Source organism: Vipera berus, assembly GCF_964194415.1.
Source record: "Vipera berus genome assembly, chromosome: 8".
Taxonomy (NCBI): domain Eukaryota; kingdom Metazoa; phylum Chordata; class Lepidosauria; order Squamata; family Viperidae; genus Vipera; species Vipera berus.
In genome coordinates, this window is record NC_138211.1 from 4,420,352 (window position 1) to 4,437,479 (window position 17,128).

Here is a 17,128-nt window from a genome sequence, read left to right on the forward strand (position 1 = left end):
ATGTTACATTTGTCCTTTGTGATAGGACAGGATTATCTGCTCCGCCAAGTGTTAGATTCAGATTTCATTCCAGATCTGGCATAACTCTAGAACAGGGCTGGCGTGGCTGGCTGAGGAATTCTGGGAGTTGAAGTCCACAAGTCATAAAAGGGCCAAGTCTGAAGACCCCTGCCCTAGAAAGTCAATCTAAGTTGCATAGGTTTTATGCAAATGGGGCATTGTAGAACCAAAATGATAAATGAACTAAATAAATAAAGATCATGGATAGAATGGTGGGGTAACCTTGATCCTGGCTTACAGACATCCATTTAAATCACATGACAATTCTGTAGGAGATGACCAGGCTGAGCCTGAGGGCACGTATCATAAGTTTGGAGTCTTTACGCCCCATAAGAGACCTAAGTCCAGCCCCCCCTTGAAGTCCATTGACTCTGTCACTAACTCACCTTGACTGTTAGTAGTTCAGATTCTTGTGTGTGAAATAAACTTGTAGCACTTTTGAACTCTAACCTGGTTCCTGACTTCTTGTACCTGACATATTCCATCCTCTTCACTGATAGGTAAGCTTGTCCTTGACCGCCAAGAGAATGGCTAAAAAGAATTGCTTGGTAAAGAACCTGGAAGCTGTAGAGACACTGGGATCCACTTCCGTCATCTGCTCTGACAAGACAGGGACGCTGACCCAGAATCGCATGACCGTAGCTCACCTCTGGTTTGACAATGAAATCTACTCAGCAGACACCAGTGAAGATCAGTCAAGTAAATAACCATCCTAGGTGTAGAAGAGAAAGGCAATTCGCCAGGGTCTCGTGTGATGGAATGTAGTCTGGATTCCCAGGAGGGAGGGGCTGAATTCCAGAGGAGCAAGAGACCGCACAATTTAGATAGTTTGTGTGGGAGAAAGAAGGTGAACCTCCTCCCTAATAGCTCCAAGAGTATATGTTTTATGATGGAAGTAGTCTGCTTTAATTTAGCAAGATTTCTGTCTATGGGTGAGGAACAATATAAGAAACCATGTAGAAGACTCTCAACTTGTTATTGATCAGAAAATAATTGTTCCTCCTTTTTTTTTCCAGGTCAATCTTTTGACCAAACCTCAGGCACATGGGCTGCATTATCCAAAATTGTTTCCCTCTGTAACCGGGCTGAATTTAGGCCAGGCCAAGAAAATGTATCCATCATGAAGGTATGAAGGACTCAATAAAAGCTGTTTTGGATTTCTGAATTTAATTTGGAAACAAAAAGTTCATTTTGCAGCCTCTAAGGGGTGGGAAGTCCACCTCGGAATCCCACATATTGATGGGTGACAATGCTCCTTGCCAATAGGCAAGGATGATGGGATTTGGAGTTCATCAAGCATTTGGAAAGACAGAGCTTTTCCACCTCTGAGTGATTGCTTTTTTCAAAAAACAACAACATAAAATATTATTATTTTTTTAAAAAACTGTTGGTGTTATGACAGTTTGGTTCAAGCAAATAGATCACCTTTTCTTACTTTCTCACCCCAAATTCAGGCATATCACAAATGGGCTAAAAGCTCTCAAAATCAATAAAATATCAAATGAGCTGTAGCTCTCTCTTTGTGGTGCAGGGAAAATTTAAATTGTGGGCTGTGTATTTAACCATATTAAGAGACTATTTGGAAGCATTTAGCAGTCACGTTACTTTTAGTGTAGAAAGCTGGTTCCCCCCCTATATTCATTTAAACAAATACTGTAAGCCCCTTATTGTTTAACATGAAAAAATGATACCGTTTTTCTTCTGTAATGGAGGCTAAAAATCAGAGATAACAAGAAATAATGAAGGGAGTAGCTAATGTAACAAAAATGTGGACAATAATTTTGGGATGGGAGATTTTTAATTAAGCCAATTTTCAAAACCTCCAGAGAATAGTTGTGGGAGATGCTTCTGAAACAGCGCTTCTAAAGTTCTCAGAAGTTGTTTTGGGCGACATCATGGACATTAGGAAGAGAAATCGGAAAGTGGCTGAAATCCCTTTCAACTCCACGAACAAGTTTCAGGTAACTTTTGATTTTGTAGGTTGTCTGGTGAAATAAACTCCTGGAAGATGATTGGGTGAAAAATGGACCACCTTGAAGGAAATGGGGTTGTGTTTTAGCTGGGGTAATGTATAGCTCTGTTCACCATGTTGAAAAGGTTTCTTAGACACCAGAAGTCTTGCCCACCAAATCCAGTCCAATCCAATCCAATCCAATCCAATTCCTGTTTGCTGAAGTTCAACTCTTATACTACCTAGTTATTACTAAGTTACTATACTCATTAATTAATTTGACCCTTGGGGATTAGGAATGTAAATCTTTCCATAGGAATAAGACAATGACAAACCACTTCAAAAAATCTTGCCAAGAAAAATGCAAGGACTAGCCCTAGTGGTCATCAGTCAAGGCTGACTTGTATGTATGGGTATATATATTATATGTGTATACACACACAAAACAAACCCCCCCCCAAAAAAGGTGCTTTGCTTTGAGCTGGGGAGACCACTTTCAAGTCTATACTTTGTGTTGGAAAATATTGGCCAAAACGAGTTTGTAAGTTTGTTGTGGGAATAAAAGAAGGGAGGCCTCTATGTGAGCTATCTTAAGCTGCTAAATCAAAGTGGGTTATAAATCTAGGAATGATTTGCAGTCACTTGCAATTTTGAAGACAAACACAATCAGATGGATTGGGAGTCAACCTGGTAGCTATAATTCAAATTTTCAGTTACAACGAAATTTCACTAAATAAAGAACTAGCTTTTTCTCTCTCAGGCCAATGGCTTCTTTCCCTGATTCCACTGAGTGGTAAGACTATGGTCCCAAGCCTGGCGTAGTCCACATGTTATAAAAAAAATACATGTGTGATCAATGGTGCATTTCAACCATTGCTTCTCCTTTGACTTCAGCTCTCCATCCACGAAACTGAGGACCCTGATGACAAACGTTTCCTGCTGGTCATGAAAGGGGCTCCTGAAAGGATTTTAGAAAGATGCTCAACCATGCTGGTCAATGGGAAAGAGGAGCCTCTGGACGAGGAGAAAGCCGAAGCATTCCAAACAGCATATATGGCCCTTGGTGGTTTGGGAGAGAGAGTGCTTGGTAAGCAGAAGGAGCACGTTGGGTTCAACTACAGCCATGGAAGGAGGCAACATAATCGTCCTAGAGCATCTTCACCCACTAGGTGTCCTTCAGACTTAAAATGGAGCTCTTGGTGCTCTCTGAGCTTGGTTGCTTTCTTGCAGACGTTTCACGACCCAACTAGGTAACATCATCACTGCTAGAAGGGAGTAGGGTCTGCAAACATCTGTAAGACAACAACCAAGCTCAGAGACCATCAAGGACCTCATAGTTCAACCTTGAGCTACAAATATTCTCTTCTATTGAGACATGAGAATTCCAGAATATTAGTCATGTTTCCAATGAAGTGTTTAACAAGCTTCAGCCCCCACCATCCAATCTCCCATGATAGGTTAAAACTTCTTCTTCCCAAATTTTGCTGAACTGTTTGACCATCAAATCTTACCCATTTCAGATATCTCTCCTTCTCATAACATGGAAGATCTCACCATTCAAATGAGAGTTCTGCAAACAAACAAATCTACAGTTGCTGTTTCTGTTTCCAGCCCTGCTCTAGAGAAACAGTCATAACTTTTATTTGGCAATACTGTTGGGTGGCATTTATTTATAAGACTGTGCTAAACCCAAGCAGAAGAAAGCAAATATGTGAGCTTAATTACTTATTGGCCACCCACTTCCTTCTTTTTAAGATACAAGCTTTGTATTGCTTAAGTTGCTTCTATAAATTGATTCCACTGGGTAGTTTTTACTGTACATTGCTCACATAACTTCTGTGCTGGCTATCTTCTTGGACACATTTAACAAGATAATGTGTTTCACTAGAGATTAAACTCAATTTATATATTAAGTGCAGGTTAAAGAAAGCTGGCGAGGATCACAAATATCTTAGTAGGCTATTTGATCCATAAAATGTGATGGTTATTAGAATATTATTTTTTTCTCTCCATTAAAATAGTTTGCTTTGTGGTTTCTTGCTTGAATCCAGGCTTCTGCCATTTGTATCTGCCAGAAGAGGAGTTTCCAGAGAACTATACATTCAACACTGATTCCATGAACTTTCCTACCAATGGTCTTTGTTTTGTGGGACTCATGTCGATGATTGATCCTCCTCGATCCACTGTCCCAGATGCTGTAATGAAATGCCGTAGTGCTGGGATCAAGGTAGGTTGACAATCTCCATAGACATTCATACCCAATGGTTTTTCCTATTTCATGTTGAAATTTTATCTCTGAAAAGGAACGTGATATCCAAAGTTGTGCTAGTAGCAGATGGTCTATTGTGGTAGATCTGGGAAATACCCAGGACAGACGCATCTTTTCACCATTAATCCTTTTTTGTAGGTGATAATGGTGACAGGTGACCACCCTATTACAGCGAAAGCCATTGCTAAGAGTGTTGGGATCATTTCAGCTACCAGCGAGACAGTGGAAGACATCGCCAAGCGCCTCAATATCCCAGTTGAACAGGTGAACAAACGGTAAGGATGGCCCAGAAATGGATGGGAGAAGGTAAATTCTCCTTCTAAGGTATTGGAATGGTATGTGGAAGTCACCTTGGGAGACAGGAGGAAGAGTTGTAGGTTAGATAAGAAGCAGCTGAGCCCATAGAAGGAATAAGGACATGGTAAACATCTCAGAAGCCACCTCCCCTAGTTTCTTGGATGTAAATATGAGGTGGGGGAGATGTACGTTCAAACATGCAAGGTTGTTGTCAGGCTTGCAAGGTAGTCCAGAGAACAAGCACACCCAGAAGTACTATCCCTAACCTCATTGCAAGGTTACATCAACAGAATGTGGCTTACAAATAACACTAAGCCACGGTTCTGCAAACTGTGATGTTTGATATTCTTACATAGAATTCCAAGACAGAACTAAACGAGCCACATTGTTGCTTACCCTCCTATGCTGACCACTAAATGCTTTGCCCTTATGTCTGGCTTTGCAGAGAGGCCAAAGCAGCTGTTGTTAATGGCATGGAGCTGAAGGATATGACTACAGAACAATTGGACGACATCCTAATCCACCATTCAGAGATTGTCTTCGCCCGTACTTCGCCCCAGCAAAAGCTGATCATCGTGGAGGGTTGTCAAAGACAGGTAAGGAGAAATGAGGAGGAGAAGCAGGTTGTGCCACTGTGTTTCGAGGAGAAGCAGGTTGCGCCACTGTGAACGTTATTAGATCAAACTTGCTTCGCTTATGCTGGTTTGTTCAGTGACGCTCACTTAGTTTGGCTCTTTGACTTCTTGTTCTGAAAGATCCACTCTTCTTATTTTGCTACTAACTACATCCAAAGAAGCATTTAGCTCTGGCAAAGCCAAAGGGTCTGTTGTACACATTTTGTTTGCATTTAGTGGCTCCATCCTCTAAACTCTTGGGCACCGTATAATTTATGGCGGTGTCAAATGTATGGTTGCTTTCCAAATGAGATTCTCTGCATCGGTTTCCATCTAATACCTTCTCTCTACTTCAGCTCACAATACTCTCAGTGGTCTTCCATTGCAACTTATTGCCACATCCTGTGTAGGTCTCTGTCTGGAGCTGAACTTAACCTTTAATTTCATGTTAACAAGAAACAAATGCCAGTCTCACATTTTATGATCCCATTCAGAAACTAAAATCAACAGGGATTTCTTGATACCTTTAAACCTGAATTATTTGAGAGGCTGCCACGAGAAGGAGGGGACCAACTTATTTCCCAAAGCGCAAGAAACAGTGGATGGAAACTAATCAAGGAGAGAAGCAACCTAGAATTAAGAGAGAAACTTCCTGACAGCGAGAACAATTAACCGGTAGAACAGATTGCCTTCAGAAGTTGTGGGTGCTCCTTCAGTGGAGGTTTTTAAGAAGAGACTGGACAGCCATTTGTCTGAAATGTTAGAGGGTCTCCTGCTTGAGCAAGGTCCCTCCAAGGTCCCTGACAGCTCTATTCTGATTGTTATTCAGATCTTTTTCCCCTGATATTACACAGCTGTCATAAACCTTGGGTTCAATAAAATGCTATATAAACAGAACTCAGCTAAGTGAACCAGTTAAGGCTCTTAGAACGAAATGCATATTCTCTCTCTCTCTCTCTCTCTCTCTCTCTCTCTCTCTCTCTCTCTCTCTCTCTCTCTCTCTCTCTCTCTCTCTCTCTCTCTCTCTCTCTCTCTCTCTCTCTCTCCTCCCTCCCTCCCTCCCTCCCTCCCTCTCTCTCTCTCTCTCTCTCTCTCAGGATCATATGAAGGTTAGCTTCATTCCAGAAAGTATAACCACTTCCTTCGGGCATGATTAAGAGGCAATTTGGGGCAAGGTTAACAACTCTTATGTAACCCTTTGAAATGTTAGTAGAATTGATATAATGGCTTTGCTTTCCAAACTGCCCAAGGCAGGATCAGGCATCAATTGCTTGGAATGAGCAGAATTCACTTAATTGTTCCAATTCTGTCTCAGGCTGGAATGATAAATTTATTTTATTTTTTTTAAATGAAAACAGATCAGTGGGGAGAAAAATGTTTGAATATATGTATAAATTGAGTCCAGTTTATTTCGAATTCCATTCATTCATTATACATAGTATATATGCATTGTAAACAAAACAAGTCCCCAAAATATCTGACTTTTTTTTAAAAGCATTCTTCCTTATCTTTGGGTCAGGGAAAAAAGATCGAGTTCAACTGTTGACACATCATGCATGCCAACAAACTGTTGCAGAAGACTAGACCTTTTTGAATGGTAATAATAATTATTCCGGCCATCCCCGTCGCAGAATAGTTCCATTTTTGATAGTGTTCTTCATAATATTTATCCACAGATCTCAAATCACAAATACCGACACAACAGGACTCAAGCTAGGGAAGAACTTGGAACTACATATCAAAGGTGTCCAAGCTTGGCAACTTTAAGACTTGCGGACTTTAATTTTGGCTGTGGAATTCTGGGAATTGAAGTCTACGTGTCTTAAAGCTGGCATGGTTGGATATCCGTAGTGCATATCATCATCTTCAATCTGTGTTCTCCAGGAAGCGGTAGTTGCTGTAACTGGTGATGGGGTCAATGATTCACCAGCTTTGAAGAAAGCAGATATCGGGATTGCAATGGGGATCGCTGGCTCCGATGCAGCTAAGAATGCAGCAGATATGGTCTTGCTGGATGATAACTTTGCATCCATTGTTACTGGAGTTGAAGAAGGTAAGATGAGGAGGCCACAATTCGAACCTTAGCCACATGGTGTGATGCATTGGTATATATACATAAAGAGGGGGACTTCACAGCTAAAGCTGTATGGGTCACAGAATTCAGATATATCTGAGAACAGGCTGGACATATGTAGAAATTATTTCCTATGGAAATATGTACAGACAATTTTATACCCATCATTTGATTGACAGCATCCTGTATCCAGGCTGGTTGGGTTTTAACTTGTCTTATGCCCCAGTCATGGCCAAACTGAGTCCAGTTTATTTCAAATTTCATTCATTCATTCATTCATTCATTCATTCATTCATTCATTCATGCATTCATGCATTCATTCATTCATTCTTTTTCTAGAGTTTTGTGGTCCGTTACTCAACTATATTATAATATTATTCTATTATAATTATAATATACTTTCATATGATAGCAGTCGAAGTTGCAGGGATGGGTTACATTTGGTAACATTTGATTTACATGAGATGAACAAGATATTGAGAACATCACCTCGGAGGTAGATGTCTGAAGTTGTCCACAGATGGGGTCTACCCTTTTTGCGGTTTCAAAGGGAAAGACATATTGAAAATACTAATGACTTAGCCCAGGAAATATTGCTGAAAAGCTGATTTTTTCCCCCCAGTGCAAATAACAGCACTCAAAGAAGCATAAGCCTGCTTGGTGTTGTGTTCTAGCAGATGCCACCACCAACAATGTTCAGATTAAACTGATAAATGGTAGATTTCAGAAGGTGGCCTGCCATATTCAGCCAGCTGTCAAGGATCTTTCTGATCTTTCCTGCTATAGGCCGCCTGATCTTTGACAACTTGAAGAAAACGATTGCCTACACATTGACCAAAAACATTGCCGAGCTGTGTCCGTTCCTGATTTACATCATTGCCAGCATACCCCTCCCCATTGGCACCATCACCATCCTCTTTATTGACCTGGGCACAGATATTGTGAGTTCATCACTTCTGAAAGACAATGTTTCCTCTTTCTCATATGCATGTTCACCCAAACCTTGGTAGGAATAGCAGTAGCAATAGCACTTAGATCCGCCGCATAGTGCTTTACAGCCCTCTCTAAGCAATTTCACAGAGTTAGTATATTTGTCCTTAACAATCTAGGTCCTCATTTTAAGGACTTTGGAAGGATGGAAGGCTTAGTCAACCTTGAGCCTGTCAGGATCGAACTGCTGGCAGATGGCCTAATTAGCCTGCAATACTGCATTCTAACCACTGTGCCACCACGGTGCCATTAAGCTTAAAATTAAACTCATAGTTATCTTCCCCTGTTTTTTGCTAATGCTTTTAAAAAAATAGGGAGAGGGAATGTCTAATGAAAGAAGCTCTCATTTAACTGTCAATGACAATACAGACTTCATTTAAATCCCCCTGAGATCAAAGGGGCTGATTCACAGATTACATCTTAATCCTGAACCATTTTTCCCAGCCCTAGCCAAAGAGACATCTTACTGCTGCAGTGCCAGTAGTTATTTATTTGTCAAATTTATACAGCCAGCCATCTCACAAAACAAGTGACTCAGTACATCCTAGGGAACTAAGTTGGAGAAGGCTAGGATAGTCTTGTGGGGGTCCTTGGTGCTCTTTGAGCTTGGTGATTTTCTTACAAATGTTTCATGACCCAGCAAGGTAACATTACCCATTATAGAAGGCTGTGGGATTTTCTCTCTGTTTATATACTAGTGGCTTGCCCTGTCGGTGTCAGTGGGAGAGTTCTTGGTGGTTTCTGGATTAGGCTGGTGTTTACTGAGTGGGTAGTTCCTTGGTTGGGGTATTGTAGGGTAAACTTTGTTACCATGACTACTTTTTTTGTGTGTACAGCGAACACAAGAGATAAGCAGATCAATCCAACATATGAGTGGTCTCAACAACTTGTCTTTCCCCTTACAGATTCCTTCTGTTGCACTGGCCTACGAGAAAGCTGAGAGTGACATCATGAAGAGGAAACCGAGGCACAAAAAAAGAGACCGATTGGTCAACCAGGAGCTTGCAGTCTACTCCTACTTGCAAATCGGTATGATAGGGAAATTCTTACCAGGGAAGAATGAGTAGGCACTTGGGTGGACCTTTGTGGGTGAACAGGGAGAGTATTTATCATCTTCAATGACCAACTTCAGGATCCTGATAACCGAGATCCAAATGTGGTAGACATTCTTCCGTTCTTTTTTCCATCAGCTTTCTTCTCCTGTAGAAAAGCCATTCCTTTCTTCTCTCTTGCAGGCCTTCTCCAAACCATCGGGGCCTTTTTGACCTATTTCACTGTTTATGCTGAGCAAGGCTGGCTTCCTCACTCTCTTCTCCATATCCGAATTCCATGGGAACAGGAATATTTGGCTGACTTGCCGGACAGCTATGGACAAGAATGGGTAGAGTGTTGCAAATCTCTTTCATTGAAGGCATCAGTTATGCTGAGCAAAAGACAAGGACCAGTCCAGGAGAAGAGAGATTCCACTTCATTGTTTCCCACCTCAGCCCCAAAGCCAGCTGGTGACTTTGGGCCAGTCCTTAACTGTAGGTAGTCATCCAGATCATGGTTGTCCCAAAGCTGCTTTTTCAAAGTGCCAAACTGGACTGTCTTCGGTTTCTTTCCTTGCAAACATTTGACTTCTTCTCATCCAAGAAGCTTCTGAAGAACCGAATGTTTTCGAGAAAAAAACCCCAAGAAAATCCACTTTCCTTTTTGGAAAAGCACTTATGGGATGAAGAAAGCAAAGATAAACTTCTTCCAGCAATGATGTCAAGAAGGCAGCAAGGACTAGTCCAGGCAGTTGTCATTCATTAACATTCATTCAAACCTCCCCACACCCCAATAGCTGTAGGTATAGCAAGGGTAATAATTTGTTCAGTTCTAAATCCATTAAGAGACAGTAACTGTATTTTTTTTTAAGTCCTAGTCTCTTTGAAGTCGACCTCTGGTTAACCTTGTCTGGAAGTATTTTGGCATTGCCTTCTTTCAAGATAATTTTTTTGATTTCCAAACCTAGCCTAAAGCCTTCAGACTTCCTTATAGTCTTTTCACCCATGTCCTAACCTGGTTCAACCCCTCCCCCCCTCTTTACCTCCTGAGCTTAGACAAGATTTGACAACAGACATACCTCCATAACAGACAAAATGAGAAAGCCCTGGGCCTGCTCACGTACAACCTATCAGTCTCGTCCATTGTATCAGATCAGTTTAGAGTTAAATAACATTAATCAGTAAACTACCCCAGGCGTGGAATGGCATGGTATGGAAAATTCTGCCAGTTGACCCACTCTAAAGCAGATGATCTACTAACAGGTTCTTGCAATGTCTCTTCTTGGTACATTTTGGAAATAGCTTTGTGTGCTGTCACATTGCCACCCATCCTTGCTCCTGAAACTAGTGATTTGTGCTTCCTTCAGCACCCACTGGCTAATCCGTCTCACATCTCTTCCAGTTGGTTGCATGTCTGCCCACAATATGTAGCAATTAATGTTCAGAGACTGAATTGCTGGTATGGCCATCTGAAGCCCAGACCTGCATGGTTTATTGCCTGATTCCCTGGCTCCTGAGATCAGATTTCAGATTAGAAGCATTGACTGTACACTATTCAGCCCAAACACAGGAATGGCACTCTTATGTTGTCTAGTAATATAGGATATATTGGGTAGAACATCTAAAAATAGTTCCAGTGATTCATTTTACAGGAATTTCTCTAATCCAGTTACTGAGATAGTAGAGTGTAAGTCTTGAGGTCAGCTGCCAAATTCCAGGAAAGATCAAATGGATTCCTTTTCTCAGTGCAGCTACCAGTTTAGAAGATACATTATAAATCACTGATAAAGAAAAAAAATAGCTATACCCTTGATCTTTCTTGGATCAGAGGCAATGGACCTGTCCCACTTTATATATGCTACTTATTATACAGTTATACCAAGACCCTTGTACTATTTCCCATTGCAGTGTTTTCTGTACTGTGGCATCATCTATTTTAAGATGATGTATGCAAAGCTGTCACTCAATGAATACTCAATAAATAGTCCAGTTTGGCTCTTGTCCACCAGCTGCAATTTCAAAACTATGGGAGTTGCTGAAGCACCTGCTAAACAGCTAGCCACAGTTTAGCAAGAATCATTCTATATCCGTGGTGGTGGGCACTTGCTCTGTCGCCCCAGCCCTAAAAAAGATTCAATCAATCAATCAATTTCAACTTCTCGCGGGGAAAAAAAATCTCGCAAAATTGGAATTGATTGAACTTTTTAGTTGCACCCAGTCTGCCGTTACCACTGCAGCCACACCCATCCAATGGGTCACGCCCACCCAATGGGCCACGCACACCTGGCACCTGACAATACATAAGTGGGTTTTGGGTTGCAGTTTTGGCACTCGGTCTCTAAAAGGTTTGCCATCACTGTTCTATATCCTAGACCACCGTTCGCTATGAAAGTCTTTCTTGAGCCCAGCCATTTAATGTTTCTTCTTTCTCCGCGTTCTGCAGACGTTTGAGCAACGGAGACAGTTGCAGTTCAACGGCTACACGGCCTTTTTCGTCAGCATCACCATTCAACAAGTGGCGGATTTAATCATCAGGAAGACCCGAAGGAACTCCATTTTCCAACAAGGACTTTTCAGGTTGGTGTTGTTCCCGTGGGTTTCCGAGTTTTAGAACAAGCTCTTTGCTCCTCACTCTTAGTTGCTGCTGAGAGGGCTGTCCTCTCAGAACCGTAGTAAAACAAAATCACAAAGCTGTCCAAATAATTTCGGAACTCAAACTTGGGCTCAAGAAAGCCTTGGGAGATGCAGTGCTAGCTTTGCTGCCCATGGCTGAATCATAAGATTCAAATTTGGATTAAGGAGCACCTCAAGAATATGATCCTGAATAACTAGAAATATATAGCACTTAAAATCAAAACGGAGGAGCTTTGTGGCCTACAAGGAAATGCATCCACACAGAGAGAGACCATGTCTAGGAGGTCAAGCATGGATTTCTTAATCTCTTCCTGCCCACAACCACCACATACGTGTGCATAGTGACATCTGCATGTGAACTGTCTATTGATACTATCAATGAATAATACGATTATTCTTAGATGTATTTATTTATTTTTTTATTTTTTTGCAGGAACAAAGTAATCTGGATTGGTATATTTTCACAGCTAGGAATAGCTTTGATTCTCTGTTATGGTCTTGGAAGTGTCAATGCTTTGAATTTTACCCCTCTTCGGTAAGTTTAGCTTCTTGCGGTTAGGCTAATTAATTAATCAATTAAACAAATTTATATGGCCCGCCCCAACTGTCACATGGTGACTCTGGGTGGCTTACAACATCAAAATTACAAGTTGCTGTGATTGTAACATAATGTTGTACCTGCTTTTTCAAGCTTGTATCCATGAGGTGTATTGGACTTTAACTCCTAGTTCCCACCCAACCTTCTCTTTTCCAGATTTCAGTACTGGTTCGTCTCCGTGCCGTACGCCATCTTGATATGGGTCTATGATGAAATGCGAAAGTTATTCATTAGGCGATATCCAGGAAGTAAGTGGGACAGCCTTTCGTGCACAATTTAAATTTTCATACCTGTTTCAATCCAAGCCAACATTACTGAATCTGAAATTTTAATTAAATGCTCATTATCACAGGCAATATTGCTCTTGTCAAAAAAATATATAAGAGGTTCCTTCAGGTCAGGATTTTTTCCCCCCTTGGCACTGGGAATTGCAAGCCAGTAGACTTGGCTCCACTTCACATTCTAATAAAAGGTTCATTGGTTTGGAAAGAAGCCAAAGGCAGCATGAAACAGTAAGTTAGCCAGTTATAATTTTATAGTTGTCGTTTCAAGGGAACTTAAAACTGTGCATTTCTGGTTGCCCTGATTAGATAGTCCTGTCCAGGCTCCAAGATTGATGTCAGAGTTGTTTTCTAATTGCACCTGAATAAAGAGATTTGGATAGGAAAATATTTTTTTTGCATCAGAATACCACGTTTGGCATAGCTCATTGAGGCCATCAAGTGTTACCCCCTGCTGAATGCAGGGATCTAAATGAAAACCCAACTAGATGGTCGACAGGCATTTGACTAAAATGATCAGCCAAGACGTCCTGAACATCTCCTAGAGTTACTGTCAAATTACTCTTAGTCTGGCATCTCCTAAAGGCCACAGCAGGCCTTTAGTTGATATTCCGATGGTCAAAAGTAGCACAAAGTAGTCAAAACAAAGAAATGGATGTGGCCAGGCCCAAAACTAGGTTAGGCTGAATTTCAACCCATTAACAGAAGGCATTAAACTCGGTACTTCCCTTCTGCTGCATGTAATGTGACAATCTTATTGCAACTTGGTGATGGTGGTGGGACTCTCATTGGAAGCCATCAGGGTTACACAAGGTCTTAGGAGCTGAGGTTTGTTCTTTTCTCAAAACTTTGGACCCATTTACAGAGTCCTGTCTTCTGGAACAATAGCAGAGGTGCCTTTTGGAATCCTTGAAATCAGATGCATCCAGGAAACCTGGTTTTGGGGTCTGTGTACATTTGGGAAAGAGAGAGAGAGAGCAGATACCCCATAACTATCTTTATGACCAAGGGGATCTGATTAATAGCATTCAGTGGGGTCCTTGGTGCTCTCTGAGCTTGGTTGTTTTCTTGGAGACATTTTATCACCCAACTAGTTAATATCATCTCTCTATATATATATGGGGAGCAAACCCCATTCTCTTCTAGCATTGATGAAGTTACCTAGTTGGGTCATGAAATGTCTGCAAGAAAACAACCTGAGGTACAAATATTTTCCCCTATTAATAGCATTCATTATGCCAGCCAACCTGCTTCTTATTAGAAAAAAAAATGTTTATTTCTTCCTATTTTTTTTCTCCTTTGACTACAGGCTGGTGGGATAAAAACATGTACTACTGAGAGTGATGGACAGCATAAGTCAGTGGCCTTTTTTTGGCAGCTCCTTTAAAGTTGTCTTTGTGCAATAACTTTGGGTAGCAGGATCTTCTCCCAGGAAGGAAAGAAAGAAGGAACGGGACCTTAAACTCAACTGTACTGTAAAAGAATTAACCTGGGATTACCAACTTGAATATTTCCTATTTTTATTGCCCGATCCTTTAAGTGTTGAATATGTACAAAGTCTGAAGTCTCTTGTATATAGAACGAAAGGAACCAAAGATTTCTTCTTCCCATGACAGCAAGGGATGACCCTTGACTTGCACTAGGTTTCTTCAAAGTTGTATTTTTTGTTGTTCAGCGTGACAATGGCATCTTCTGCAGCAATCCAAGTGGAAGCTAGCAGGTGTTGATCACATTGTATGGCCAGGGATTGCAGTGTATAAATATAGTTTGATAATAAAAGTCTTTTTATAGAAAGTCTTGGTTTTGTCATATCTGGTTCTTTAACAGTTGGCAGAAGCTGATGCAATGCTGAGGTTCAACAGAGTTCATTGGTCTTGTGGAAGAATCTGTTAGTTTTTTGGATCGACAATATGCGGGTGATGCAATTCCAACTTATTTGAAGGGCACTTGGTTGAGCAAATTGCTACCCGGAGTCATTCTTTTTTTTATTTTCCCCCTACCTTCATCTTTAACAAGGTTTATTATCACTATTTCAAAGTGAAAGATAACTCGAACTAAAAATCTGTAAGGCTTTGTGGGTGTCAAGACATAAAATACTGTGTACTGTGTGTGTAAGTGAGCATATGAGCAACTAGCACTAGATGGCAATGAAAAGGTTTGTACAGCATGCTAATATATGATTTATTTCAACATGGGTAGTTAAGGAAGCTGTAGCAATCTGATTTATAATGTGAGTTTTACAAACCCATGACAGGGTTAGAATAGAATAGAGCTGGAAGGGACCTTGGAGGTCTTCTAGTCCAGCCCCCTGCTCAAGTAGGAGAACCTTTACCATTTCAGACAAGTGACTGTCTAGTCTCTTCTTAAAAGCCTCCAGTGACGGAGGGCTCACACAGGACATTAAACATGACATTAAACCACACTATAGTTTATGTGCAGTTTGGCAGAATGCATAAGCTTAACTTTCTTCACCTGAATATACTGTACCTGTGCAATTACAGTGATGCAGAAAATTAATGTTCATGGATCTTGCTAGCAATGGAAAGGAAACAAATGTTTTATTTTAATATATTTACCAATTCCTTTTCTATCTGAACTTTGTACGTAAAAAAAATATAATGAAATACCACATGCAAACTCAACTGCTCCAGTATGCACGGTTCCAGCCTCTACTTCCTGAAAGCCTATTTAGCTCTTGTGGTTGATCTTACCAAATGCTAAAGGAGGCACCTGGAAAGTGGGTGTTTTCTGACATTTAGCATCCTCATAAAAAGAAGTGCTAAAAATCTGTGCTCAAATGACTCACCCCAAAGAAAGTCAGATTTTTTTTGTGCAGATGCGGGGAAAACTACCATCACTGCCAAGACTGCAACACTAACCAACTGCCTATGGTAAAAAACAAACAAACCCCACCCCTTTTAATTAGTGCATGGTAAATACTGCTTGCTATGAATGTTGCACATCAGCCAGCCCTCTGCTGTAATAAAATATTGAATTTCTTCTCCTAATAAACCTGGTCCTTAGGATCATGTTCAGTTAACTTGAGCAAGTCCAGTGTCCATCATAACAAACATAAGTTCTTGGAGATGTTATCCATGTATTTCTCCGGATAAGGATCTCAACGTGGTTTGCCGTTCCTTCTTTAGGGTGTAGTCTACAGTCCTGCATTTCCTAGGGCAGAGGCCCCCAACTGTTTGGGCACCAGGGACTGGTTCCCAGAGGGTGCGTGGTTTTGTGTGCTGCCTGCATCCCGTGGATGGGGCTTTGCTTGTTTGTGCGGACCGGTTGCTGGCGTGCCACGGCCCGGTACCAGTCCACTGACAGGGGTTGGGGACCCCTGTCCTAGGGGCTTCCCATGCAAGTACTGATGTCAATGCTGCTAAGGTCGGATGTTCTTGCTTTGACAACATATGGAGATGCAGCCATTTTCCCTCTTATGTTTTACTCTTAGAGTTAGAATTAGATGATACTGGGGGGAAGGAGGAGGAGAAATGAGTATGGGAGTTAGTTAGACACAACAATATTGCAGTAGGATGAGAATCAGGGTTTTCTGAAATAAGAGATGATAAGAAATGGTGGGTTGGAGAACCGGAGGGAAAGCCTGCGTTTCAAATTCATTGGAAAATGGGATTTATGACTGTTAATTAGAGGAGGGATTTGCGCTAGATATTGTGTGTTCAGGGGAGGGGAATTCAGATTTTGGCTTCACCTATGTTCGTGCCGATGCTATGCTACTCGAATAAAGATTCTTTAAGGAAAACAATGCCTCGAAGTTCTTTGAAGAGTTTCATCTGTCGAAGCCATGACCTAATCCTGCTTAGTTTTTGAGCCCAGTTGGAGACTCCCATGCTAAGCTCATGCGGAGATCTGAATGTGAAAGTAACAAGTAATAAGTTGGGTCAATGTCTGGAGAGCCCATGTTATACAGGATTAGGCAACCTTGGCTCTTTTATGACTCGTGGACTTCAACTCCCAGAATTCCTGAGCCAGCCACACTGAGGGGAAAGAGAGAGGTTTCCAAGCTGAGTCATGCTGGCTCAGGAATTCTGGGAGTTGAAGTCCATGAGTCATAAAAGAGCCAAGGTTGCCTACCCTGTCCTAGAATACATCATAGAATTTCTGTTCAGCACATAAGATTTCTCAAAATTGTCACTAAGCAAGTTGATTGTTAAGTGAGTTGTGCCCAATTTTGCGACCTTTTTGCTCTGGTCATTAAGTGAATCACACAGTTGTTAAGCAGATCTGGCTTCCCCCATTGACTTTGCTTTCCAGAAGCCAGCTGAGTGATCATCTGCCCCATCATAAATGCAGGCCATGCACCCGGATTTG

General features: G+C 41.3%; 1 protein-coding gene across 1 annotated transcript in view; it reads left to right on the forward strand.

The window, feature by feature from the left end:
- ATP12A (ATPase H+/K+ transporting non-gastric alpha2 subunit) overlaps positions 1–14,535 on the forward strand; it is a gene marked incomplete at its 5' end in the record, with an annotated part of 28,532 nt that extends 13,997 nt beyond the window's left edge. The window contains 15 exons of the mRNA XM_081333502.1: positions 561–759; positions 1,077–1,186; positions 1,887–2,021; positions 2,906–3,098; positions 4,063–4,238; positions 4,419–4,555; positions 5,023–5,173; positions 7,076–7,244; positions 8,052–8,206; positions 9,161–9,284; positions 9,491–9,636; positions 11,730–11,863; positions 12,354–12,455; positions 12,675–12,766; positions 14,109–14,535. Of these exons, the coding sequence (XP_081189628.1) occupies positions 561–759; positions 1,077–1,186; positions 1,887–2,021; positions 2,906–3,098; positions 4,063–4,238; positions 4,419–4,555; positions 5,023–5,173; positions 7,076–7,244; positions 8,052–8,206; positions 9,161–9,284; positions 9,491–9,636; positions 11,730–11,863; positions 12,354–12,455; positions 12,675–12,766; positions 14,109–14,137 (2,052 nt within the window). The 3' untranslated portion in view covers positions 14,138–14,535. The remainder of the gene's footprint in view (positions 1–560; positions 760–1,076; positions 1,187–1,886; positions 2,022–2,905; positions 3,099–4,062; positions 4,239–4,418; positions 4,556–5,022; positions 5,174–7,075; positions 7,245–8,051; positions 8,207–9,160; positions 9,285–9,490; positions 9,637–11,729; positions 11,864–12,353; positions 12,456–12,674; positions 12,767–14,108) is intronic.
- Between the last annotated feature and the right edge of the window lie 2,593 nt (positions 14,536–17,128).